This window comes from Schistocerca cancellata, chromosome 4 (assembly GCF_023864275.1).
Source record: "Schistocerca cancellata isolate TAMUIC-IGC-003103 chromosome 4, iqSchCanc2.1, whole genome shotgun sequence".
NCBI classification, from domain to species: domain Eukaryota; kingdom Metazoa; phylum Arthropoda; class Insecta; order Orthoptera; family Acrididae; genus Schistocerca; species Schistocerca cancellata.
The window spans coordinates 499,898,400-499,925,277 of NC_064629.1; the positions used below are offsets into that span (position 1 = coordinate 499,898,400).

The 26,878-nt window shown below is 43.6% G+C and overlaps 1 protein-coding gene across 1 annotated transcript in view; it reads right to left on the bottom strand.

Moving 5' to 3' along the window:
• Nucleotides 1-26,878, bottom strand: part of LOC126184288 (uncharacterized) — a 480,787-nt gene that overhangs the window by 176,164 nt on the left and 277,745 nt on the right. Inside the window, exon 4 of the mRNA XM_049926665.1 lies at nucleotides 25,602-25,746. Within this exon, the coding sequence (XP_049782622.1) occupies nucleotides 25,602-25,746 (145 nt within the window). The remainder of the gene's footprint in view (nucleotides 1-25,601; nucleotides 25,747-26,878) is intronic.

Genomic DNA, 26,878 nt, shown 5'->3' on the forward strand with positions numbered 1-26,878 from the left:
TTAATTAGTTCTAAGTTCTAGGCAACTGATGACCTCAGACGTTAAGTCGCATAGTGCTCAGAGCCATTTGAACCATTTTGTACATGAACCACTTCTAGGATTACTAATATCTTTAGAGACAAATTACGTATCTCCTTCCGAGAAGAGGAGAATAAAAAGTATTTTTCTAAAATAAACGTCATTTTACGTGTTTCACATTAAGGAACTTCCAGCAAACCATTGCTGGTTTCTGCACAAGTTGTGAACGCCAACAGATGTGCTGATAGCCACTTCATATGAGCAGTAGGTTACTACTTATATTAACTCCTTATCTCCCTTCTTCACTCTTCCACCACATCCTCCTCCCCCTCCACCACCACCACCACCACCACCACCACCACCACCACCATCAATTTGCGTGCCGGCCGCGCAGAGCGAAGGGCACGCCTCATTGCGGCGCCAGCAGAACAGCCGATCGAAGGGACTATACAGCGCATGCCGATGGCAGACGGCTACAGCCAGCGGACAATACGCGCCACCTCTCCACTACTCCTGCTACCCTGGACGGCAGCGCAGCTGGTGATGTAGCACGTCACTCCCATCGGTCCAGACTGTTTACAGTGATGGATAGAGAATGTAAAGTATTAATATACGAATGTGGATAGTGCTTCTACATGCCCGTTTATAGTAGCCAAGAAAATCGGCTGTTGCAGAACATTCTCTTGGCACCGGTCATCCTATGGAATAAATACAACAAATATTGTGGCATGCACTTCCAACGGTTGGGAGAGAGCTATTATGGAAGCAGTTGTATTAGCAAGTCACCTTGTAAATAGATATTTGTTAAATTCTACGTGGAATCCTGATGTCTCCTTTGCCGAAAACAGAGGGACAGAGTTAATTCCACCTCATCCGTTGTTCAGTAATTTTCACTGTTTAGAACTACTTAAACCTAGCTAACCTAAGGACATCACACACATCCGTGCCCAAGGCAGGATTCGAACCTGCGACCGCAGTAGGCGCTCGGTTCCGGACTGAAGCGCTAAGAACCGCTCGGCCACAGCGGCCGGCACGAAGTTTTAAAATCACATTCACAGCGCCTACTTGCTGCAGTTTTACCCTGAAAATGATAAGGTGTGCACTTGTCGAAATATCGGTGGTTGTCGACGTCACCCGGCTGCATTCTTGTGAGTTATCAGAATATCGCATAGACCGGGAGAAACGCCGGTCTCGTCCTTCTTTGACGATGTTGAGCACTCTCCTAACTTCGAAGATTCATGTTAATTTATGGGCTTGAAATAACTATTTATGAATTACATCTTAGATATGACGTCGTTAACCAAGACGAATTCACTAAAGCTGCCCAGTAATTAATACGCATAGACATTTTTCATTCAACTACTAGCCTTCTGTGTTGGACAGTCATTTTGAAGAGTAGGCAAAAACAACTGTTTTTGACAACTTTCTAATAAAATGTATGGTTGGTTGTTTTAAAAGAGGGGGGGGGGGGGAAGGGACCAAACTAAGAGGTCATCGGTCCCTATATAAATTGCATGTAAAGTATTACACTTGATATTACTATTTTATAAACCATTTTAGTACTATTTTTGGAATGAAACGTGTGTTCCTACGAATCATAACGAGGGTTTCACATTTTAGGTAAGACTCAGAGTAAATAATGCTCGCTAAGCGAGATCCCACGGTATAGTATATTTCTAAAGAAGTGTATCTTTTTACGAATTTCACAGAGTTACTTAATGGATTTTGTTCGTTTAGTTACCGATCGATTCCTGATAACAGTTTCCAAGTTTTGCGTTTATTCACTGTTAGCAGAGTGTATTTATTATAAAGCAATGTTACGGAAGCCCTAGTATTCAGACATGCACTGGGCTGTTTGTTTCATTTGCTTTCATCCACTTTCACAAGAAGAAAACATTTCGTTTTAATTAATTGAGAAGGTATTTGGTATATTTTATTAAAAATTCTTGCACTAGTTTCTTAGAAGATAACTTTCAACTCTTTTAAAGGCACTATTAAAATAAAAACGATTCACTCCACGGCAATCACAATTAACAACACGAAAGAAGTGAGAAATGAACTATGAGACAACCAACGAAGATTTTGTGGGAACCCCGAACATGCTACAGACCTACGGAAACAGAAACATCAACACAAAGTGATTTAGTTACAATCTGAAGTGAGCTCAAGCGTCCTAGATTTGCTCGTACAAATGGCTGTACTTCGTGTCTTCTCTCACGGCTGCCATTCCGAGCCGTCTATTGTTTAGTTCAAAGCACGATTACTGAAATGCGTTCCAGTAATCGCGGTGTGAAGACTTGCACGTGAGCTGTGCGTGTGAGTGTGTGCGTGAGTGTGTTGTCGCGGCCATTTTGTTTCACACTGCAACGTGAGGATCTTTTAAATGCGCTTTTACGAATTATTCTGATTACGTGTTATGATTGGCACGAAAACTTAATTGCCGATACTGTGCAAGATATATCCCCACATGGGCGTTCTCACCCGGAAGTTAATGTGGTCCTTCCTCTCTCTCTCCGCAAACCTCTAAGAGGTGAACTCGTGAATACAGTCTGTACAAGACTTAGTGAACCTTGTCGCCCTAGTTCCGTTCCGCTGAAATCGGAAGGTCGTTGGGTATTTGAAACGTTCAACAGGTTTAAATTAAATTCGTGTTCATTGCTAAAGACAAGTACCACACCAGAACATTAGCGACCTTACAATGTGCTTTCAAGAAACCTTGCCAATTCCCTGTGGCATTTCTACCATCGGATGCTCGTCACGAATCATATGTTATTGGCCGTGCCTCAGTTGTGGTTGAACAGTTTGAAGGAGGGATGTCCAACCCACCGGCATGTGGGCCGCGTACCAAAGCTTCATTACACTATAGCAACCAAAAGAGTAATAATACAACGTGGAAAAAAATTCCTACTGGTTTGGTTAACTCTCTAACAAGATTATTTTTAAATTACACTGTAGGAAATATTGCAACCAGCCACAAGTTTTCTTTAAATCATTTTATTATACCAGTGCTAGTTTCGGACCTGAGCCCATGGTCTGATGGTAACGTTGACTTCTTTTACATTTGTATCATCCTGAGAAGCCCTCCCATAATATGTAAAGGAGAGCTTTTCAGGACGTCACAAATGTAAAAGAAGTCAACGTTACCATTTGACAATGGGCTGAGGCTCGAAACTGGTACTGGTATAATAAAATGATTTCAAGAAAACTTGTGGCTGGTTGCAGTATTTCCTACAGTGTAATTTACGGAAACAGCTGTGGTGTTCTCCAACCAAAACGGATAACATAATAAGATTATTTTTCGCCGGTGAATTCGGTGGTGAACTTGTTCAGTTACGTTCCACGATAACCACCCATTGGCAACACACAGACGAGTACTGATCATGCATTTTTTTCTTCATGTCTTGTTTATAATGTATCAGCAATCAAAATGGGTCTAATTGTTGCCAATCAGGAGTTATCGCGGAACGAAATTGACTAATTCTGCCATCGAATTTAAAGGGGAAAAATTTTATTTGAGAGTCGACGAAATATGTAGTTAGTAATTGTAAGACTGCTATGCTGTAATAAAACAGAATTAAAAATTTCATAGGTGCAGAAGTAGCGGTTTTCGAGATCGGTAACATTTTAGCCAGAAAAACGGAATTTTTTAGTGTTAATATTTGTATGATTTCTATGCCGTAATAAAACAGCAGAAAAATTTCATACCTGTTGGAGTAGCAGATTTTGAGAAAGGAAATATTTTAATCAGAAAAACACGATTTTTAGCTCTGTTTTCAAAACGGTAAATATTCCATTATTAGAGTGACAGTAGTGAAATTTAACTGAAAACCAGTGATTCATGTAGAACAATGAATGAAATGCTGTTACCTTAGAGACATGTGTAAATTCAACGAAATTTAGGATTGTCCTTAAATTTCCTGCAAGCACTTTAACACCAGAATTTATTTTTCCGGGAGATAAAGAGGCGGAAGCTACAGGCAGAGGAAAGTAGTGTGATAATAATCAAGAAATTCCAAGTATTCTTTCTCTATTATTTCTACGCCATGAGTCCCTAAAGTTTCTCCATATGTTCTCCGAAATATTACTTAAATGCCATGAAATATAGACTTAATGAAAAGTAAATGCGCACTAGGTTTATTATCTTTTTTCCGGTTTTCAGTAACAGGACAATCTGTCCCATCTGTAGTATTTTCCTTCCGAATCTCTACAGAATACGTCAGCAGCATTGTGAAAGGTCCACATTTGTCTACCAACTATCTCCAACTTATTTCCATTTCATTGAACAGAAAAACTTGTGGTATAAACAAAGAAATTTTCGACCAAATGGTAGTTTTCCAACTGTGACGGTGTTGGAAAAAACCGCCCTTGTACCTATTCTTTAAATATAAAGACACCGATGCTGAGAGACTACACTAATGGCCATTAAATTGCTACACCAAGAACAACTGCAAATGATAAACGGATATTCATTGGACAAATATATTATACTAGAACTGGCATGTCATTACATTTTGACGCAATTTGAGTGCATAGATCCTGAGAGATCAGTACCCAGAACAACCACCTCTGGCCGTAATAACGGCCTTGATACGCCTGGGCATTGAGTCAAACACAGCTTGGATGGCGTGTACAGGTACAGCTGCCCATGCACCTTCAACACGATACCACAGTTCATCAAGAGTAGTGACTGGTGTATTGAGACGAGCCAGTTGCTCAGCCACCATTGGCCAGACGTTCCCAATTGGTGAGAGACCTGGAGAATGTGCTGGCCAGGGCAGCAGGCGAACATTTTCTGTATCCAGAAAGGGCCGTACAGGACCTGCAACATGCGGTCGTGTATTATCCTGCTGAAATGTAGGGTTTCGCAGGAATCGAATGAAGGGTAGAGCCACGGGTCGTCACACATCTGAAATGTAACGTCCACTGTTCAAAGTGCCCTCAATGCGAACATGAGGTGACCGAGACGTGTAACCAATGGCACCCCATACCATCACGCCGGGTGATACGCCAGTACGGCGATCACGAATACACGCTTCCAATGTGCGTTCAACGTGATGTCGCCAAACACCGATGCGACCATCATGATGCTGTAAACAGAACCTGGATTCATCCGAAAACATGACGTTTTGCCATTTGTGCACAAAGGTTCGTCGTTGAGTACACCATCGCAGGCGCTCCTGTCTGATGCAGCGTCAAGGGTAACCGCAGCCATGGTCTCCGAGCTGATAGTCCATGCTGCTGCAAACGTCGTCGAACTGTTCATGCAGATGGTTGTTGTCTTGCAAACGTCCTCATCAGTTGACTCAGGGATCGAGACGTGGCTGCACGATCCGTTACAGCCATGCGCATAAGATTGCTGTCATCGCGACTGCTATTGATACGAGGCCGTTGGGACCCACCACGGCGTTCCGTATTACACTCCTGAACCCACCGTTTCGATATTCTGCTAACAGTCATTGGATCTCGACCAACGCGAGCAGCAATGTCGTGATACGGTAAACCGCGATCGCGATAGGCTACAGTCCGACCTTTATCAACGTCGGAAACGTGATGGTACGCATTTCTCCTTACACGAGGCATCACAACAACGTTTCATCAGGCAACGCAGGTCAACTGCTGTTTGTGTATGAGAATTCAGTTGGAAACTTTCCTCATGTCAGCCGCGCGGGATTAGCCGAGCTGTCTAAGGCGCTGCAGTCATGGACTGTGCGGCTGATCCCGGCGGAGGTTCGAGTCCTCCCTCGAGCATGGGTGTGTGTGTTTGTCCTTAGTATAATTTAGATTAAGTAGTGTGTAAGCTTAGGGACTGATGACCTTAGCAGTTAAGTCCCATAAGATTTCACACACATTTGAACATTTTTTCCTCATGTCAGCACGTTGTAGGCTTCGCCACCGGCGCCAACCTTGTGTGAATGCTCTGAAAAGTTAATCATTTGCATATCACAGCATATTCTTCTTGACGGTTAAATTTGGCGTCTATAGCACGTCATTTTCGTGATGTAGTAATTTTTACCGAGCGAGGTGGCGCAGTGGTAAGACACTGGACTCGCATTCGGAAGGACGACGGTTCAATCCCGCGTCCGGCCATCCTGATTTAGGTTTTCCGTGATTTCCCTAAATCACTCCAGGCAAATGCCGGGATGGTTCCTATGAAAGGGCACGGCCGACTTCCTTCCCCATCCTTCCCTAATCCGATGAGACCGATGACCACGCTGTCTGGTCTCCTTCCCCAAACCAACCAACCAACCAACCAACCTAGTAATTTTAACGGCCAGTAGTGTAACTTGCAGAGTATTACATTCTGTGAGTGTCTCACTGTAGCTTTCTTTGCGTTGACGTCATGCAACAACATTAGGCAAAATACCTCAGTCGCACGGCTTCTGTCGCAGCACTGGTCACTGGTGCACTTCTGCGACGGCATCCGCACCAGGCGCGCGTCGCAACCCCAACAAGCAGGTGGCCCCTTCCGTCGCGAGGTTTTCTGTCGGTGGCGCAAACCGCTGTCGCACCTTGGACAAACCACCTCCAGTCTGTAAACTGTTCGCGTGCCGCCGTGGTTATGGTATAACGTACATGGCGAAATTGTGCTATCTAAAACCGATGCCGTGGCAACTGTGGTGCATTACGTGCCATAGATGACAGGACCGACCGACAGTTGCAAAGATGTGTACGGACGGATAGACCTGCTGCTGTTGTGAATTTGGTCGCGCAGATGAACCAAGGTGCTACCAGTGTCTTCTCGCCGACCGTTGAACGAACGTTGCTGCGTAAGGGCATCCGCAGGAGGTGTGTGGTTCATATACCAATGATGACGCCTCTTCATCGACGACGAAGGCTGGAATTTGCAACCCTGTACCGCAAGTGGACGACCACTGAACGGCGACAGGTGAATCACGTCTTATGCTCCATCTAACAGATGGTCGTTGGCGACAACGGCGTGAAATGTCTGAAAGTAAACACCCTGCATGCTTTATGGCCTGGGAAATGTTTTCGTGGTGTTCCCTGGACGATATCGTCGTTCAGGAATGCACAATGGATCAACACAAATATGCTTCTACTCTTGGGGACGACATTCACTCTCACATTCTGCTTGTTTTTCCTCGGCACGAATACATCTACCGTGACGAAATGAACGTGTTACACAGGCCGCATTGTACGTGCGTAGTTCGATGAGCACTAGGATGAGTTTGCAGTACTCTCCTGGACACCGGATTTAAACCAAATCGAGAAGCTGTGGGACCACCTCGATTGAAGTGTTCCGTCCATGGATCGTCAACCGAGAATGTAGTGCAGCTGGCCACGGAGACAATGTCGGTATGGCCCCATATCCTTGTCGGTATGTTCCAGATCCTCAGTGACTCTTTTCCGTCACGTATCGCAGCAGTCAGCGCTGCAAAAGATGTTTATTCATATTTTTGACAGTTGGTCACATTAATATGAGTGGGAAGCGTATAAGGAAATTAATTTATGGAAATACAAAGAAATTCTTTGTTATTTCTACACATTTGTGATAATGAAACTTTTACACAGTAATTTTCATCACTACAAGTCGGTGGAAGTTAAAAAGCTTCGTGTGGATTGCAATTCTACCAATGATTGCTACCTAACGTTATCGTAATTCGGTTATAAAAGATTTAATTTGGTATCATATCCATTCTTACAAATACGAACCACATTTGAAAATTATCGTCTCTCTAATGGCTTTTTACGAAATGTTTTTGCTTTCATGTGTAATTCATTTTCAGTTCAATTTCTTCATTCGACAGTCCATGTACTAGCATCCTATGGGATTGGATGATCGTCAGTTCCAGGAATTCTTCAGAAGTTTGGCTGCTGAGTGAGGTGATATCGCGTATTTTATAGAAGTAAGGTGGCTTAGTCAAGGCCATATGTTAAAAATATTAAATAGCATAATTAATGAAAAAAATCATTCACGACATCAAAAGAAAACTCTGTGCCAGAACTTGACGATGCCAACTATGTCGTAGATTTAGCATCGTTGGTCGATATGACTCCTCATTTAGGTGACATAAACAGGCGTCTTCAAGGTAGAAAGTGACTTGCCAATATAATGTTTGAAACAATAAATGCGTTGTAAGTGTAACTGAAATTATGCCAAGCACAAGTAAATGCAAAAAATATATTTCGTTTCAACATGTTGGTCAAACATAGTCTTAAAACTCGGATGAAACACGCAGCTACATTTCGCAATTTAATGCAAGAATTTGAAAATCGGTTTCAGGATCTTCCCAAAATAATAATCAAAATTTTCTGTTTATGCGACACCAACAATATAAATACTTTGGCAGATTATTTTCAGATAGAATGCTGCAGTCTGACATGCAACTAAAAGAAAAATCTTATCGTGTATCGTTGTTGGAGTTTTACAAATCATATCTCGCCAGTGATAAATATCCCTTGCTGTACAGGCATGATTGTGTTATATGTGGCACCTTTGTTTGGTAGAACGTACGTTTGTGAAAAGTTTTTTCAAGAGTAAAGCACACAAAGATCAAGACTAGAGTCAAAATTTCAGTGGAACACCTTGAGAACACCCTGAGAGTGGCACTCACTAAGATGGAACCTGATATTGAAAAATAATTTTCCAAATTCAAAGTCACGTGTCACATTAACTCTATAATTTGTAATTATTGATGTATAGAATTACTAACGAAACGACATATATAAAATGTCAAATTAATTCCATTTTGCTTTTTTAGAATAACTCTAAATTACTTAAATGTGTTAACTGTATATTTCCGACTGCTGCCCCCTTCCCTCTTTTTTGTGCTCAGTGGTCACTGTTGACATTAAGTATATTATGTGCGGCTCAAAAATACTAGTCTTTTTCCAATGTGGCCCATGTAAGCTAAAAGATTGGACACCTCGTATTTAAAGTAATTAAATTGAAGTCACTCCGGCGACTGTGATGCCCAGAACAGGGCTTTGCGACATCCCGGGGGTTCGCGACGCACAGGTTGAGAAACCACTGATAGCGCAAGACATAATAGTAATGAATGACAATTGACACAGTCTAGGAGATGTTTGGAAACTGTCCAAATTTGCTCATTTAACAGCAGCAATAGCAGTAGGAAGCCAGTATATCTTTTTTTTAAGTTAGTCCGTAAATTTTATTCTGATAGGAAGTGGCAGCCCATTCTTCTTCAAGATCCGAAATCAGAGAAGGTAGTGATGTTGGACAGTAGGGTCAGGAGCGAAGCCAGCATTCTAACGCATCCCAAAAATCTTTCATTGTCTTCAGATCGCTCTGCTGGGCCAACGCATTTGAGGAATATTATTGTCTACAAACCATTGCCCCCACAGATGCTGCTTTATGACAGGGCGCATTGTCATGCTGAAACAATCATATTCTCCGAACTGTTCCTCTACTGTACGCAGTGCACAGTTCTGTATAACGTGGTCATATCTTTCCACATTTCGCACTTTCTTAAGTGTAATAATGGAACTACTCCATAACCACGTAAAAAGTACCCATACCGTAACACCACCTGTTCCATACTTTACTGCTGGCATTACCCATGATGACAGGTAACGTTCTCCAGGCATTCACCCGTCCATCAGATTGCCACAGGTTATAGCGCTATTCATCTCTCCAGACTATTCGTTTCCAGTCATCCACCGTCCAGTGACGCTGCTCTTGACACCACCTCAAGCCCTGCTTATCATTGACTGCAGATGTGTGGTTGATGAGGAGCAGATCCATCAGTGAACCTCGTTACTTTTAACGCACAGTGCACAGTCGTTGTGATAGCTAGACTGCTGGAAACTAACACTTTGCCACTCGCGGGCGACTCTTTCCGCTGACGACATACGAATTTTTACAACCGCCTTCGCTATTCTCGGCGGTCCCTGTCCATTGCTACATGAGTTTTGGTTTAGGTGTGGTTGTTCCTTCATGTTTCCACTTGACAGCCATATCACTAACAGGGACTTGGGCAGTTTTAAAAGGAACTAACTAACCGAAGGACATGACACACATCCATGCCCGAGGCAGGATTCGAACTAGCGACCGTAGCGGTCGCGCGGTTTCAGACTGAAGCGCCTTGAACCGCTCGGCCACACTGGCCGGGTTAGAAGGACAGAAGTGTTCCTTACAGATCTGTTACTCAGGTGAAATCCAATGACTAATGCACGCTGGAAGATGCTACCTCTTCAGACCGACTCACTCTGTTGTCACAGCTTCTCTACTGGCAGCACAGTACAACATGCCTCCTTTCATATTGGTGGACCCACCTCTTACGACATATAATGGTCAGTTGCGCATTACTTAGGCGTGTTCGAATTCTTTTGAACAGATAGTGTATGGTATAAACTCCTAGCTGCTTTAAGCTGTCACATCGAGGCAGTGGCAGGCCAGAAAAATAATAGAATCTCTCGTTTTTTCCAAGAAGGTTAGAACACTCCTCGTTAGATGTAGCTCTAACAGCTCGCTGATACAGCTATTGCTGTTCATATTGTGCTCAGTACGTAGGAGTCGATACAGCACGTAGAGATGAATGACATTCCAAACGATTTTTCGATACTCATAGTCAGTTATACGCACTGCCAGATTCCAGTTGACGCGGTGGTGTCTACGCGTATGTGGCAATGGTGGCAGTGCAAGTTACATCGGGACACCTCCAAAAACACTAGATTTTGCCACCCAGCGTACTAGTGACGGAGGTCACGTGCCCAGTGTTGCTTGAGGTGATTGTAGTTTCTAACAATAGAAGCCAACGCATTCGGAAACCTGCCGGCCACACGGCCCATAGCAAATAGTACTGAACCGACTTAACAGACTGTTCCGTACTAGCTACAGTGCTCTATTGTCGAGCCAACGAAATGAACTGAGCTATATGATCACTAACACCAGGCAGACGAAATTTTTGTCATATTGTGCTGTGTTCACATTACGTGGCTCAATTATCACTCTTAGCAGCGTATGACTCTCTTCTATACACTTCCACACATGTATCTTTGGCGTAGCAGCATGCTCTGTGCTAGTCGAAACGTCAGTATATTGCAAACCAGCTTTTGAGAAAACCATCACTCAGGCCAGTTATGAGATAAGCACGCGCTGATTTCGTGCCCTTTGATGCTGATGAGGAATAGCAGGATTTGTTTTGACGTTACCACTTCATTTGGCTGTTCCTCGCTTGCTGACCTGGGCATAATCCTGATCTTTCAGGTCACACAAGTGCTGCTGGTTCAATCTGCACAAAATTTCTGTGCAGGCTTAACCACGTGCTCCTCATGCATTTTTCTACACATCCTGCGATTCTGGATTCATTTGGCCATTCTTTTCTGGCGTACAAGCACAATTAAAAGCTATTAATTTCATTCTGTTCTATGCAGTCTGCTTCAGTGCTCAGAGCGCAGAGCGAAAATCATGTTTTTGCAATTCGAATATCCAAACAAATGTCTCTTCGAACGCAACTGGGCGCAATTTCACTAATTTATTAACCTTTAGAAAGATATCAGAACGCCAAATTCAATATCTCGAAAATGTTATGAGTTATTTAAATTGATGATAAGCTGAAATTATTTCCCTTGATTATATGATCCCTCTCTCCACATTTTCTACACAGCTATCAGAAATGTCACCAATTGCGTTATAATTTCATTTTACGTTTACAAAGCAGATTAATGTTTAAGCCGTGACTACAGAGATAATTATTGCAAGATGGTAACGCCGATTATCCTTTTCTTTCTCGTGTATTAGCTGTTTATGTCGATAGGTGGAAAAATTACTGCTAGCAAGGAAAACAGTTACTCTTGGATTATTATGAGCCGTAAAAAATTAGGCCGAAATATGATAATAGGAGATATCGTAATGTAGTCATCAAAAGATTTAGAGGGCTGAGGTCAAGTGCAGTGCAGACATTTAAAGCCAATGTCGAAGGGCTAACTTGGCAAGACGTCTACATTACAGACCACTTGAACGACATATATATATATAATTTAACAAAGAAATTCGCTAAACAGCCGTTCAAATTAAGAAGTTATTTTCTTTTCTTTTGCTACTACTTTCGGCAATTCTATATGCCATCTTCAGGCTCCATATGCACCTCTCAAATATCATCGATTTTGGCATACTGGGGCCATCTGTCTCAGAATGTAGTGAATTCTCAAGTGCTTCCTTCAAAGACTTGACGGCAAAGAAGAGAACAGAAAGGTCTCAGAACAAAATTAAAACCAATTTTAAAAAGGGCAAGCTACAGTCAATTATCCAAAGAAAGCTCTTGAGAATTCACGACATATAGAAACAGATGGCCCCAGTATGCTAATATCGATATTTTTTGGGAGGTGCTTATGGGACCTGAATATGGAATTTTGAAAAGCCGAAACTGGTGGCGAAAACAAAATAAAATAATTTCTCAATTTGCATGGTTGTACGAGGAATTTCTGTGTTAAATATTTGACATGCCGATGTCCCATGTCCACAACGGATCAATAGAGACACATATAGCACATTTTCTCCAAATCTTTATCATTTTCTTTAACAGATATTTTCTGTTCAAAGTGTAGGCACATTTTCAGTACTGATAAACAACCGATCTGGATAACTAATTGCATTAGAATATCATGTTGGGGAAATGGAAGCTGTATCATGATATTAAGGACAGTCAGTTTCCGGTCATAGATTTTTACTACAGACAATACTGCGAAGTTCTGAGGGACGTCGTCAGAAAGGCTGATACAGCGCGTTCACAAAGAAAGTAGGAAGGTCTCAGAACAAAATTAAAACCACATACTAAATTGAAAAAGAGGTGTCAGAGGAGAATTTGGGTGCTGTGTTGGAGAATGAAATTGTTAGCGATCCACAAGAGTTGTGCCAAATATTTAAAACCACTTCTTTTCAATAGGGGGAAGGTTAAATCAACATTTTATTGGTACAGCTAAATACACTCCTGGAAATGGAAAAAAGAACACATTGACACCGGTGTGTCAGACCCACCATACTTGCTGCGGACACTGCGAGAGGGCTGTACAAGCAACGATCACAGCACGGCACAGCGGACACACCAGGAACCGCGGTGTTGGCCGTCGAATGGCGCTAGCTGCGCAGCATTTGTGCACCGCCGCCGTCAGTGTCAGCCAGTTTGCCATGGCATACGGAGCTCCATCGCAGTCTTTAACACTGGTAGCATGCCGCGACAGCGTGGACGTGAACCGTATGTGCAGTTGACGGACTTTGAGCGAGGGCGTATAGTGGGCATGCGGGAGACCGGGTGGACGTACCGCCGAATTGCTCAACACGTGGGGCGTGAGGTCTTCACAGTACATCGATGTTGTCGCCAGTGGTCGGCGGAAGGTGCACGTGCCCGTCGACCTGGGACCGGACCGCAGCGACGCACGGATGCACGCCAAGACCGTAGGATCCTACGCAGTGCCGTAGGGGACCGCACAGCCACTTCCCAGCAAATTAGGGACACTGTTGCTCCTGGGGTATCGGCGAGGACCATTCGCAACCGTCTCCATGAAACTGGGCTACGGTCCCGCACACCGTTAGGCCGTCTTCCGCTCACGCCCCAACATCGTGCAGCCCGCCTCCAGTGTTGTCGCGACAGGCGTGAATGGAGGGACGAATGGAGACGTGTCGTCTTCAGCGATGAGAGTCGCTTCTGCCTTGGTCGCTTCTGCCTGCCAATGATGGTCGTATGCGTGTTTGGCGCCGTGCAGGTGAGCGCCACAATCAGGACTGCATACGACCGAGGCACACAGGGCCAACACCCGGCATCATGGTGTGGGGAGCGATCTCCTACACTGGCCGTACACCACTGGTGATCGTCGAGGGGACACTGAATAGTGCACGGTACATCCAAACCGTCATCGAACCCATCGTTCTACCATTCCTAGACCGGCAAGGGAACTTGCTGTTCCAACAGGACAATGCACGTCCGCATGTATCCCGTGCCACCCAACGTGCTCTAGAAGGTGTAAGTCAACTACCCTGGCCAGCAAGATCTCCGGATCTGTCCCCCATTGAGCATGTTTGGGACTGGATGAAGCGTCGTCTCACGCGGTCTGCACATCCAGCACGAACGCTGGTCCAACTGAGGCGCCAGGTGGAAATGGCATGGCAAGCCGTTCCACAGGACTACATCCAGCATCTCTACGATCGTCTCCATGGGAGAATAGCAGCCTGCACTGCTGCGAAAGGTGGATATACACTGTACTAGTGCCGACATTGTGCATGCTCTGTTGCCTGTGTCTATGTGCCTGTGGTTCTGTCAGTGTGATCATGTGATGTATCTGACCCCAGGAATGTGTCAATAAAGTTTCCCCTTCCTGGGACAATGAATTCACGGTGTTCTTATTTCAATTTCCATGAGTGTATGTATAAATCTTAGAAGAGACTACTATATAACACCCAGTTACAGGAAACAAGCAAAGATGAAACGGAGTCAAGCACTATATCATTAAAGGGTAATGACTTCCATGGGTATGATGAAATTCCAAGTAGGATTGTAATCAATACACCATACATTAGTTCTGTAATCAGTTACCTTTGCACTGTATCTTTCAGGTGTGGTCAAATTCCTGACAGATTGAATTACTCGATAGTGAAACCACTTTATGAAAAGTGTGACAGAGATACCGTAGACGATTATCGGACACTTTCTTTGCTCCTAGTGCTTTCAAAAGTGTTTGATAAAGTTATGTATAGGAGAGTAGTGGCACGTCTCAGTACACATAATTTGCTGTCAGACTCTCAATTTTGTTTCGAAAGGGAGTATCCACAGAAAATTCTACATATTATATTGCTTGTGAGGCACTAGCAGGGCCAAATAATAGACTGAGTATTGCAGGTATTTTATTTAATAAAAACATTTGCTTTTGTGGACAACACAACATTTTTGCATGAGTTGGAACATTATGCGATTAGGCAAAAAGTTCACCATGATTAGCCTCATACCCGAAAGTAAAGAAGATGAAGGTTGTCCTCCAGAGTCAACAAACAGGGAAGGGGTTATAATCTGATTGCTGTTATGTAAGATGTTCTGTCTGGGGTCCATTGCTTTTCTTGATATGTATCGACGACCTACCACTTACCATGAAATATGGCACGAAAACTGTCCGCTTTGCTAATGACAGAAATGTTATTGTGCAAGAAGTTGGAAAGTAATATAAATGATGTAGCTAATAGGACAATCAGTAACATTACGGCGGTAGAAGTATAAAAGAGGTGGGTAAAGACTGTCAGAGTGACCGAAACGGAACTAACAACTGAATGTGACGAATGCAGTCAGTATCCAGTGCCAGATGCGTCCTCCTCGTACATTCATTCTCTCCCTCCTCTGCGTTAACTTACACTACTGGCCATTAAAATTGCTACACCAAGAAGAAATGCAGATGATAAACGGGTATTCATTGGACAAATATATAATACTAGAACTGAAATGTGGTTAGATTTTAACGCAATTTGGGTGCATAGATCCTGAGAAATCAGTACCCAGACCAACCACCTCTGGCCGTAATAACTGCCTTGATGCCCATGCAGCTTCAACACGATACCACAGTTCATCAAGAGTAGTGACTGGCGTATTGTGACGAGCCAGTTGCTCGACCACCATTGACCAGACGTTTTCAATTGGTGAGAGATCTGCAGAATGTGCTGGCCAGGGCAGCAGTCGAACATTTTCTGTATCGAGAAAGGCCCGTACAGGACCTGCAACATGCGGTCATGCAATATCCTGCTGAAATGTAGGGTTTCGCAGGGATCGAATGACGGGTAGAGCCACGGGTAGTAACACATCTGAAATGTAACGTCCACTGTTCAAAGTGCCCTCAATGCGAACAAGAGGTGACCGAGACATGTAAACAATGGCACCCCACGCCATCACACCGGGTGATACGCCAGTATGGCGATACGAATACACGCTTCCAATGTGCGTTCACTGCGACGTCGCCAAACACCGATGCGACCATCATGATGCTGTAAACAGAACCTAGATTCATCCGAAAAAATGACGTTTTGCCATTCGTGCACCCAGGTTCGTCGTTGATTACACTATCGCAGGCGCTCCTGTCTATGATGCAGCGTCAAGGGTAACCGCAGCCATGGGCTCCGAGCTGATAGTCCATGCTGCTGCAAACGTTGTCGAACTGTTCGTGCAGATGGTTGTTGTCTTGCAAACGTCCCCATCTGTTGACTCAGGGATCGAGACGTGGCTGCACAATCCGTTACAGTCATGCGGATAAGATTGCTGTCATCTCGACTGCTAGTGATACGAGGCCGTTGGGATTCAGCACGGCGTTCCGCATTACCCTCCTGAACCCACCGATTCCATATTCTGCTAACAGATATTGGATCTCGACCAACGCGAGCAGAAACTTTCCTCATGTCAGCACGTTGTAGGTGTCGCTACCGGCGCCAACCTTATGTGAATGCTCTCAAAAGCTTATCATTTGCATATCACATCATCTTCTTCCTGTCGGTTAAGTTTCGCGTCTGTAGCACGTTGTCTTCGCGGTGTAGCAATTTTGATGTCAAGTAGTGTGGTTCCCATTTGTACTATGACTGCAGGACATGTGCAGATCTTATGTGTATTCTACTGCATCAAGGTTGAACACAGATACTGTGTTGATTCATCAACCTGAAATTTGTGAAGATGCCGTTGTCACGGCGCAGATGTAGCGTTCAGGTACACAATCCGTTGTTCTCAAGATCAGGCTGCAAGGGACTAGTGAGATGGCCAAGGCTCTCAGTTCTACGAAATAATCTGTCAAGTTCCAAGCTTGAGAAGCCAGACTTTATGTAACCTATGTAATCACACGAGTCACGATGCAGACAAAGCATAAAATGGCAGGCAATGTATTTTACGAACGGGCTCCTCCAAAGTCGCATTCAATAAGTAATGCAACACATTTTTTTCTGAAAGCGGGTTGGTTTTATTCAGTATTCCAATACAACACTTAATTTGCCACTCTTATGGCTAAAAAACTGCATTTTTAACATAATCGACGTTCAATGCGACGGCTTTACGCCACCGTACTGGCAGGGCCCGCACGCCTGCATGGCGCCACTCTACTGGTGGACGTCGGAGCCAGCGTCTTGCTGCATCACTAACCTCCCCATCATCAACGTGTAGCGTCCCGCAGAGTACATCCTTCATTGGGGAAACAGACGAAAGTTGGAAGGTGTGAGATCCAAGCTGTAAGGCGAATGAAGAACAATAGTCCAATGAAGTTCTGTGAGCTCCTCCACTCGGGTGCGCAGACTTGTGTGAAGCCTTGCATTGTAATGAAGAAGAAGTTCGTTTGCATTTTTGTGGCGACGAACACGATGAAGTCGTTTCTTCAGTTGCCCGAGGGTACGACAATACACTTCAGAGTTGATCGTTGCACCATAAGAGGGGACATGAAAGAGAATAGCACCTCCAGAGTCCCGGAAGACGGTCGCCATCACTTTACTGGCTGAGCGTGCGGCTTTTAACTTTTTCTTTGGAAGAATGTGTCTTTGGAAGAATGTGGTGTGAAGTTAATCCATTGATTTTCATTTTGTTTCCGGTTCAAAGTAATAAACCTGTCACAATGTTGGACAAGAAACTGTTAGGATTAGCCTCGTAACACGCGAGCAATTCCGCACAGATGGTCCTTCATTGCTCTTTATCTTCTGTTAGGCGGCCAGGAACCCAACGGGCACACAGCTTTGAGTACCCCAAATGGTGGACGAGTGTGTTAACACTACCAAAAGAGAAGTCCAGTTGTGCACCGAGGCGTTAGACTGTGATCCGTCGATCACTTCGAATGAGAGTGCCCGCTCTTTCCATCATTGGCGGAGGCACAGCTATGCGCAGCCGGCTGGCACGGAGTAGATAGGGAGGGTTTGAGGGACCTTGTTGTAATGATGACAGACGCCTCGTCGAACGACTCATCGTGTTTTTTTTTTTTTTAACTGTCAGATCTCCATAAGCATTCTGCAGGCGCCTATGATTATCTGCGATGTTCTGGTTTACCAGCAAAAGAAAATCAACGAAAGCTCTCGCGTCGAATGCACCTCCGTTACAGATGCTGATTTGAAGCCTACGTATAGCGCCGCCAACTATCGGAATTTCATGAAAGTACAGGGGCTGAAGCGGGAAAGTTCTAAGATGCCCCACAACGGATTCCGCATTTTTCAACCAAATAAACTGGCCGAGAAAAGTAAAAATATGTGTTGCATTACTTATTGAACGCTCTTCATCGAAACGCCAATAAACCTCGAACATCAAGTGCATTGGAGGGATTACATTCCAAACTAAGTTGCACTTTTATTCTTCCCTTCTCTGCTTTGCACGTAGAGTCGTTCTTTTTTAATATCATTTTATGCGGTGCGCAGCTCGGAATTTAATTGCGGGTTTTGTTACGTGAACTGTATCTCTTCGTCTGAATATCGTTATTCTGATGTTAGCAAAGATGGTTATAAAATGACGTCATAAATGAGTGGACGATAGGTTACTATTGAGAGGTTAACTGATATGACTGATAATTAAATTGAAATTATACTTTATAAGATATTGATAAATGAACTTTAGATATATGGTTGGCTTACTCGTGTGGTGACAGCCTATCACATTATCCTCCTAAAACTGGCGCAACTTCTCGCGCAACTGGAGTTCACTTCACCCACTGTTGTCTGCCTCTCACTCCACTTCGGACGTCGTACCTCAGATAATATCATCTCAAGGAATCTATGAAGCTAAGTTTTGGATGTAATCTTATCACTCCAAAGCCGGCACGTGGCTTTCGGAAAATAAATTAACGCTTAACTGTAACAAAACGCATTCTTGGGAGATCAGGTTCAAGATCATATGTAGAAACTGAATGCTGCTATATTCACTATAGAAACACGACGACTTGTTTCTCTGCTTGCCTTCATTCTCTTATATCTTATAGTGTCATATTTTGGGGCAACTCTGTGCAATTCATCAAGAATATTCCTAGCCCAGGATCGTGTGGTCAGGCTGTCATGCGGTATCCGTTCGCGAGATTCGTTTAGGCCGTTGTTTAAGGGCCTCGAAATTCTAACTATACCAACCCTGTACATATATTCCATCTTTGGATTTGTAGTCGGCAATATTGACGCAGTCAGAAGACACTACAGTTTTAATTCGGTGAATACTAGACGAATAAACGTTGTACACCTCGATGACCCTTCCTGAAGCATTGTACATACCCTGGTCAGTGAGAACATTATAACTACCTACCTAATACCGAGTATGTCCTACTTTCTCACGGGTAACAGGCTGACACGTCGTGGCATGGAAACAATTAGGCTTTGGTAGGTGGCTGAAGAGAGCTGGTACCACATCTGCCCACACAAGTCACCTAATTCACGTAAATTCTGGGGAGGGAGGCGATGAACTCATGACGCCACGTTCAAACACATCCCAGATGTGTTCGATCGGGTTCGTATCCAGCGAGCTGGGGGCCCAGCACATCAATTGCTACTCGCTACTGTGTTCCTCGAAAAACTCCATCACACTCCTGGCCTTATGACGTAGCGCATCATCTTGCCGAAAAATGCCACTGCCGTCGGGAAACATGACCGACTTGAAGGGGAGTACGTGGCCAGCAACCAGTGTACGATACTCCTTGAGCGCCATAGTGCCTTGCACGAGTTCCACTGGACCCATGGATGCCCAATTTGAGTATTTCACAGGGCATAATACAGCCGCTGCCAGCCTGTCTCCGTCTCGCGGTACAGGCGACAAGGAGCTGTTCCCCTGCAAGACAATGGATTCGCACCCTCCCATAGGCATGATGAAGAAGGTATCGGGATTCGCCAGACCATCAGGCAGCGCTCTGCTACTGTGCCAACGTCGCGTGCCGATGATCACGTGCCCATTTCAGTCGTAGTTGCCAATGTTGTGGTGTTAGCTTTGGCACATTCATGGGTCGCCATCTGCGGAGGCCCATCGTTACGAGTGTTTGGTGCACTGTGTGTTCACACACACTCGTATTCGGCCCAGCATTAAAGTTTGTTGTTAGTTCCGCCACAATTTTCCGTCTGTCTTGTTTTACCAGTCTGCCCATCCTACGACATCCGATATCTGTAATGAGGTGTGGCCACCCAACATCACGACGTCTGGACGTGGTTTCATCTTGGTTTCGGCAAATGTTGGAGACATTCATCACAGCATTCTTTGAACACCCGACAAGTCGCGCAGTTTCCGAAATGCTTGTGCCGAGCCTCCGACCGAGCGAAGTGACTCAGTGATTAGCACACTGGACTCACGTTTGGGAGGGCGACAGTTCAAACCCGCGTCCGGCCATCCTGATTTAGATTTTCCGTGATTTCCCTAAATCACTTGAGGCAAATGCTGGGTTGGTTCCTTCGAAAGGGCACGATCGACTCCCTTCCTCATCCTTCCTTAATCCGATGCGACCGATGACACACTGTTTGGTCCCCTCCTCCGAATCAACCAACCGAGTGTGGGCCATCAGAATTTGCTCTCGGTCAAACTTAGACAGATCGTGCTCTTCCCACATTTTGCACACGGACAGCACGCTCATTGATACTACATGCACCGTGCGTGCGTCTGACTAGCAGTCATTCCTCGCCAGCTAACGCTTCTATCGCCTGGACGCGTACACATCAATAGTAGGTCGGTGGTCATAACGTTCTGACTAACGGGTGTAAATGTGTGTACTAAACAGCAGGTTTCATTTTCAATAGGCTTCCAGGAGTATCGAAAGAAATACGAAGTATAGAAATCGAAGTTGAAGCGTTCCATTGCGGCACACTTCTGTTTTGTACAGGAGTTATTCGCAGCAGCTGAGAAGCTTTCTGTGTAAATTGTTTTTCATTCTTATGCTGTCTACATTTTCGTGTTTTATTAATTCTTTAAGTTTTTATTTATATTATTTATAAATTATTATTTATCAGCATTCAATAAACTATGTACAGAGTCATTTCATGATCAAGTAGTTTTGCCTCACATGTTCCCAGGGATCTTGGTAAATAAATAAGTAAAATAGTACACCGGAAAAGTACATGTTATGAAAACTTATTATTATTAGGAACCTCATTGTCACTGATGTTAGACAGTTATAATACATAGGTCAAAATGAAACCAAAAGTTTTCAGAAAAGATAGGGTGCCAGGAAGTTTTGTGATAAGCTTTCAACTGAACTGTGAGAGAGAAGGCAGTAAGCACGCATAAGCAGTTCCATTAAAGAGACCGAGCGAGGTGGCGCAGTGGTTAGCACACTGGACTCGCATTCGGGAGGACGACGGTTCAATCCCGTCTCCGGCCATCCTGATTTAGGTTTTCCGTGATTTCCCTAAATAGCTTCAGGCAAATGCCGGGATGGTTCCTTTGAAAGGGCACGGCCGATTTCCTTCCCCATCCTTCCCTCACCCGAGCTTGCGCTCTGTCTCTAATGACCTCGTTGTCGACGGGACGTTAAACACTAATCTCCTCCTCCTCCTCCTCCATTAAAGATTGGTGTTGTGGTGAAATGAAAGCGTTAATGTCGCCACGGCGAATGGAACATTTCGGCTCGCCACGTGGCTAGAATGTCGCTAGACTTTGTATAGGCTGTCGGCATGAAAGGCCAACAGAAGATGAGGAAATACGCTGGATGAACTGCAGTAAATCATTCGCCAATTTCATGGTGGACAGTAACATCTGATAATCAGTTATATGATTCAGATCCACCAACTCACGGTAGGATACAGATGCTAAGTTCCAATTTGTACCTTTGGTTACCACATGTACAGGGGCATAGAGATTATAATAGTTTCAGTAACACCGCTATCAGGCGATGAAAGGACGAAGAGAAGAACAGTTAGAGTATTGAGCCGCTGCGCACGTTGGTAAAAGCTAATGTGAGGGTCGAGAACATGGGAAACCACATAAGTCGATGTATGCCACTTAAAGACGTGGCACCTTTAAGTCAGGTCAGGTGATATGAAGAGGGGTACCTGACAATTCGTCCATCTCTTACCACCGGAAGATGAAGGAACCTACTGTCTGAGCACGTGCAGACGATTCTTCGCGTACGGCATCCTGATGTTTATCCGTACTTTGACAAGATGACGCATAACTCCATCTCCTCGATGCGATACTTGACTGTGTCTCAAGCCGCTACACTTGTTACCCCTAGAAAAATCCGGTTCTCCACATATCTGTTAGTAAACTGGCTGCTACGGAAGCGCTGATTGATGAACAGTTATTTATGCTTTCTGTCTTACTTCATTCACAATATCATTTGCTTCTTTATTCTAGCTCCACTTCCTTGTTGGTTTTACTAGCATTTGGCTCACACACTGAGTTTTTGGTTCATGACTGGCTCTGCCCTCCGTCGCTCTGTTTCTGATTGGTGCTTCTGCCATTCATATGAACTTGTACGTTGAGGGTGGGTAGGGATGGAATTTGGGTTACTTTACACTTGAACTGATAGTAAGCAATACCTGGTATGGGGTGGGGGAAAGGAGCTAAATTCACCTCTCTGGGACTGGCCGTGTAGAAGAACTCGCCATTTCTACATCACGTGGAAGCATCTAAAACAGAGGTTAGTGACGTAGGCCTGTTTGTTGCTACATGGATATGTAGAACAACAGAAGCACCTCGCGCGTGCTAGGTGCTGTGTCTGCAGTTCAACGACTGTGAGTCATAGAGACGGCTGTTATTGTCCTGGACAAGAGTTTTGGTTGCAGCTCTTGCTGTTACACTGCCCTCATGTTCTTCTGGAGTCCAGCATTGAGCCACTGTCACATTTGAATGCCCCAAAAATCTGGATACTCTTCGATTCCACCAGCAGGTCACTATGACTCACTATGAGGTCCCTTTCGAACTTTGATGTGCTGATAATGTTCTCTCATACGAGTGTAAGGCATCTCCGTGTCCTTCACAGGTACCACTCAACACTGACGCTATTCACGCCCCTTATGTATCCCACATAATCTGCATACCTGCCAATGATGTGGACGTCTATGAAATTGCACTGATATTCGACCATGGCTTCTGGGTGCTTCATTTCTACATCTGCGTCTACATAGCTACTCTGCAAGATTCTCTGTTATTCCAGTCTCGAACAGTGCGCGGAAACGGAACACCTATATGTTTCAGTGCGAACTCTGATTTCCCTTATACCCACCATACTCAACATGATTCCCCGAGGTAGTGTTACAAGGCCATCTGTTGTTCCTTATCTATATAAACGATTTAGGACACATTCTGAGCAGCCGTCTTAGCTTACCTGCGGATGATGCTGTCGTTTGTCATCTAGTATAGTCATCAGAAGATCAAAACCAATTGCAAGACGACTTATATAAAAATCTGTATAGTGCGAAAATTTCAACTAACTCTAAATAATGAAAAGTGTCAGGTCATCCACATCAGTTCGAAAAGGAATCCGCTAAACTTTGATTACAAGATAAATCAATGAAATCTAAAAGCCGTAAATTCAACTAAATACCTAGGAACCACAGTTACGAACAAATTGGAAAGAACACAAAGAAAATGTTGTGGGGAAGGCTACTTTCCAGTCTTTGGGTACGGATCTTCCGTCGAGCAAGCGGTTGTATATGATTGTTGAGTATGGAGCTATTGCATCAGCATACTCTGAAAGGGACGTAATTGACATTGATTCTACACCGTAGCACTTGCAGTTATCTTATGATTTAAGTTGCTTCACTGCTCCGAAAATATCTGCTTCTAAGTTACTCATATTGACAGCTGTTCTTGGTTCGAATTCTGGAGGATTCACTCTGTCTTCTTTGGTGAAGGAATGTCGGAAGGCTGTGTTTGCTAACTCTATTTTTGCAACACTTTCATCGATAGTATTTCCATTACTATCGTACAGAAAAGACATTGATTGTGTCTTGCCGCTAGCATACTTTATATTTGACCAGAATCTCTTTGAATTTTCTGCAAGGTTTTCGTACGAAGTCTCGTTGTGGAAACTATTATAAGCTTCTCACACTAAAGTCTGCGCTAAATTTCGAGCTTCTGTAAAAGATCGCCAACCTTGGGGGTTTTGCATTCATTTGAATTTGGCGTGCTGTTTTCGCTGTTTCTGTAAGTGTCCGGAATTGTTTCGTGTACCATGGGGAACAGCTCCGTCGTTTGTTAATTTATTTGGTATACATCTTTCAACTGCTGTTTAGACTATTTTTTCGAATTCAAGACACATCTAGTATACAATTACATTGTTAATTTGGTAGGAGTGTAGATCTCTCTGACTAAAACGTCAAGCTAATTTTACATTCTTTTTTGATTGAATACATTTTTCGTTAATTCTTTGATGATTTGGGAGTTACGGTATTCAGTCTCGCTACGACAACCCTGTGTTCACTAATCCCTGTATGCGTTTTGATGATCGCTATTAGCTCAGGATTATTTGTTGCTAAGATGTCAAGTGTGTTTCCATAACCGTTTACTTCGCGAGTGGACTCAGGAATTAATTGCTCGAAATACGTTTCAGAGAATGCAAATAGTGGAAATTTCGGATGATATTTTATGCGTACTTTCGGGTTTAAACACGTAATTTTGTCAACGTGTCTAGGGTAAACCGAAGTCACCGCCAACTTTAATTCCATGAGTCCTGTACAAGTTTGAAATTAAACTGAAGTTTCCTTTGAACATTTCTGCAATTGTATCGTCTGAATTAAGAGAATACAAGTATTATTTCATTCCAGTTGCCAAGAATGACGTCTACCAACACTAATTCACAGGAACTATCTACAAAATATTACAGTTTCATTACAACATAAACTCCTTCTAACATCAACAAACACGCCACCGCCAACTGTAAGTAAACTATCCTGTCTGAACACCGTTAGGATCTTCGCAAAAATTTCGACTGAACTTATCTCCGGCTTTAGCGAGCTTTTAGTACCTTTAACGATTTGAGTATTAGTGATTTCTATTAGCACTTTGAGAGCAGGTACTTCCCCAAAACAGCAACGACAAATGTTCTAAGAAGGTTCGTATATCTACCATCTTCCTGTGTTCGACGTGCACACTTCGACACCTAACCCTTACTGTGATTCCCCGAGGCCCTCTAACCTAAAAAACCACTCAGTGCACGCCACAAATCCCGCTACTCATGTAGCTGCCTCCCACGAGTCACGCGTTGTATTTGATGCCATTGAACAATATGTAGATGACTTGGACTAGGCTCTGTGAGCCGTGGGCCGCGGTTGAACGATCAAGGATCGGAACTTCTGCGCATCGTGTTTAGTGTCATATGAAGTTTATGCCACAACACATCGTCACTTTTGTGATGGTGAAATACATCGCCACACTAATGATATTGTTCACGACTGTACAGTCAACAATGACCAGGCTCCCTGTCAGTTTACATACCAAAGCTCCCAACTCTCCTTCCAAGAACGAGAGTACTGAATGCTGTTAACAGGTAATCTATCAGATAGAGATTTGGAGTTCCGTGGATACATATCCATACTTGTACATTAAATAGGTGATTATTGCGTTAAGAAAAGCGGGTTTTATTGTTTATTTTATCACTATTTTCTACATTCAATACCTAGTATTAAATAGATCTCAGCTTAGATAAAGCGCGAAGTGATGACCAATCCAGCTCTTCTGCTAGGCAAAGTACACAGAAGGAAGGTTGTTAGATACCTGACTGACAGTGAGGAGATCCCGAGGCGTACAGTAGGGAAACTGAACACCCGGCAGAAGTGCCTGGGCCAGAGACACGTATACCACAGCCTCTAGCAGCGAGTTGCGTGCTGACACTGCCAGCGTGAAACGGTTGTCTTCAGGCCTGCAACGTAAGATAAAATACATCTAAGTGAGATATTAGTACGTGTTACGAGTCTGTGAAAGCAATAATGCTTAACCCAAAATTTTGGTGATCACCTTTGTTTTTCTTTTCTGGAACGGTAATCTGATCCTTTAACAACAGCTGTCATTGAACAATACTTTCTTTCAAATGCAGCTAGGGCCTAGTGCCGAAAACAAACATTTCTCAATGTGTGCAACTATTGCTTATGACACAATTCAGTAATCCATATTTTTGGAACACAGGAGAGAACTAAACGACATGATAAACAATAAGCCATTGATTGTGTTTCTACTCACCTTTGTTTCTGTAACATATTACGTTGTCATCTCTTGAAACACTCTGTGTTAGCTGTTGCGGAAATATACCACATGTTCCTTTTGCGGTGGTCACTCGTGCGTACCTTTTGATTAGGGTTTTGGCCCCATACTGTGTAGAGGAATAAGCTTTTCCACACGTGAATTTGCCAGATGGTTGAGTCACGTTACAGAAAAGTTCAAGAACATAAAATAATTTTACGGTGACCAGTGAGGAAACAGATGGCTTGTTTATTTCAAAGTTATTACGAGAGACTATTCCCAGACGAAATGCTAGGTGACTGAAAAGCCAGCAAACGAGATTTCGATTGTAATGCAAAAGCCTAAACTTTCGACCTTTCCAATGGAAGTACTGTCACTCTAGGATCAACTGCGAGATGCATTCACACGAAGCACGTGCAAGTCATACCAAACGGAGCCACTGTGTAAAAGGGAAAAACATAACCAAAATATCACAAAATTTCTTGCATATCTCTATTTCATTAGAAATTGTCAACACATATTCTCCCCATAAATTTTCTGAATCACTGACGAATATTATTTTTCTAGTTAATTAAGTATATTCGACGAAGTCTTTGTCCCAAATATTACAAAATATAAGAATCTTACCACACTGACTTTAAGTTCCCGTTGTTTCCCTAAACGACTTCAGTTAAATGTAAGGATGACTCCTCCGAAAAAAAAGACCTTCTTATTTCTCTTCCATAAACACTAAGTTCAGCTGGGTGCACTTTTTTTTTAATTGCTGCATGCTGACGAAAATCTGAAAGCTAAAAATATGGCTAATAACACGTAAA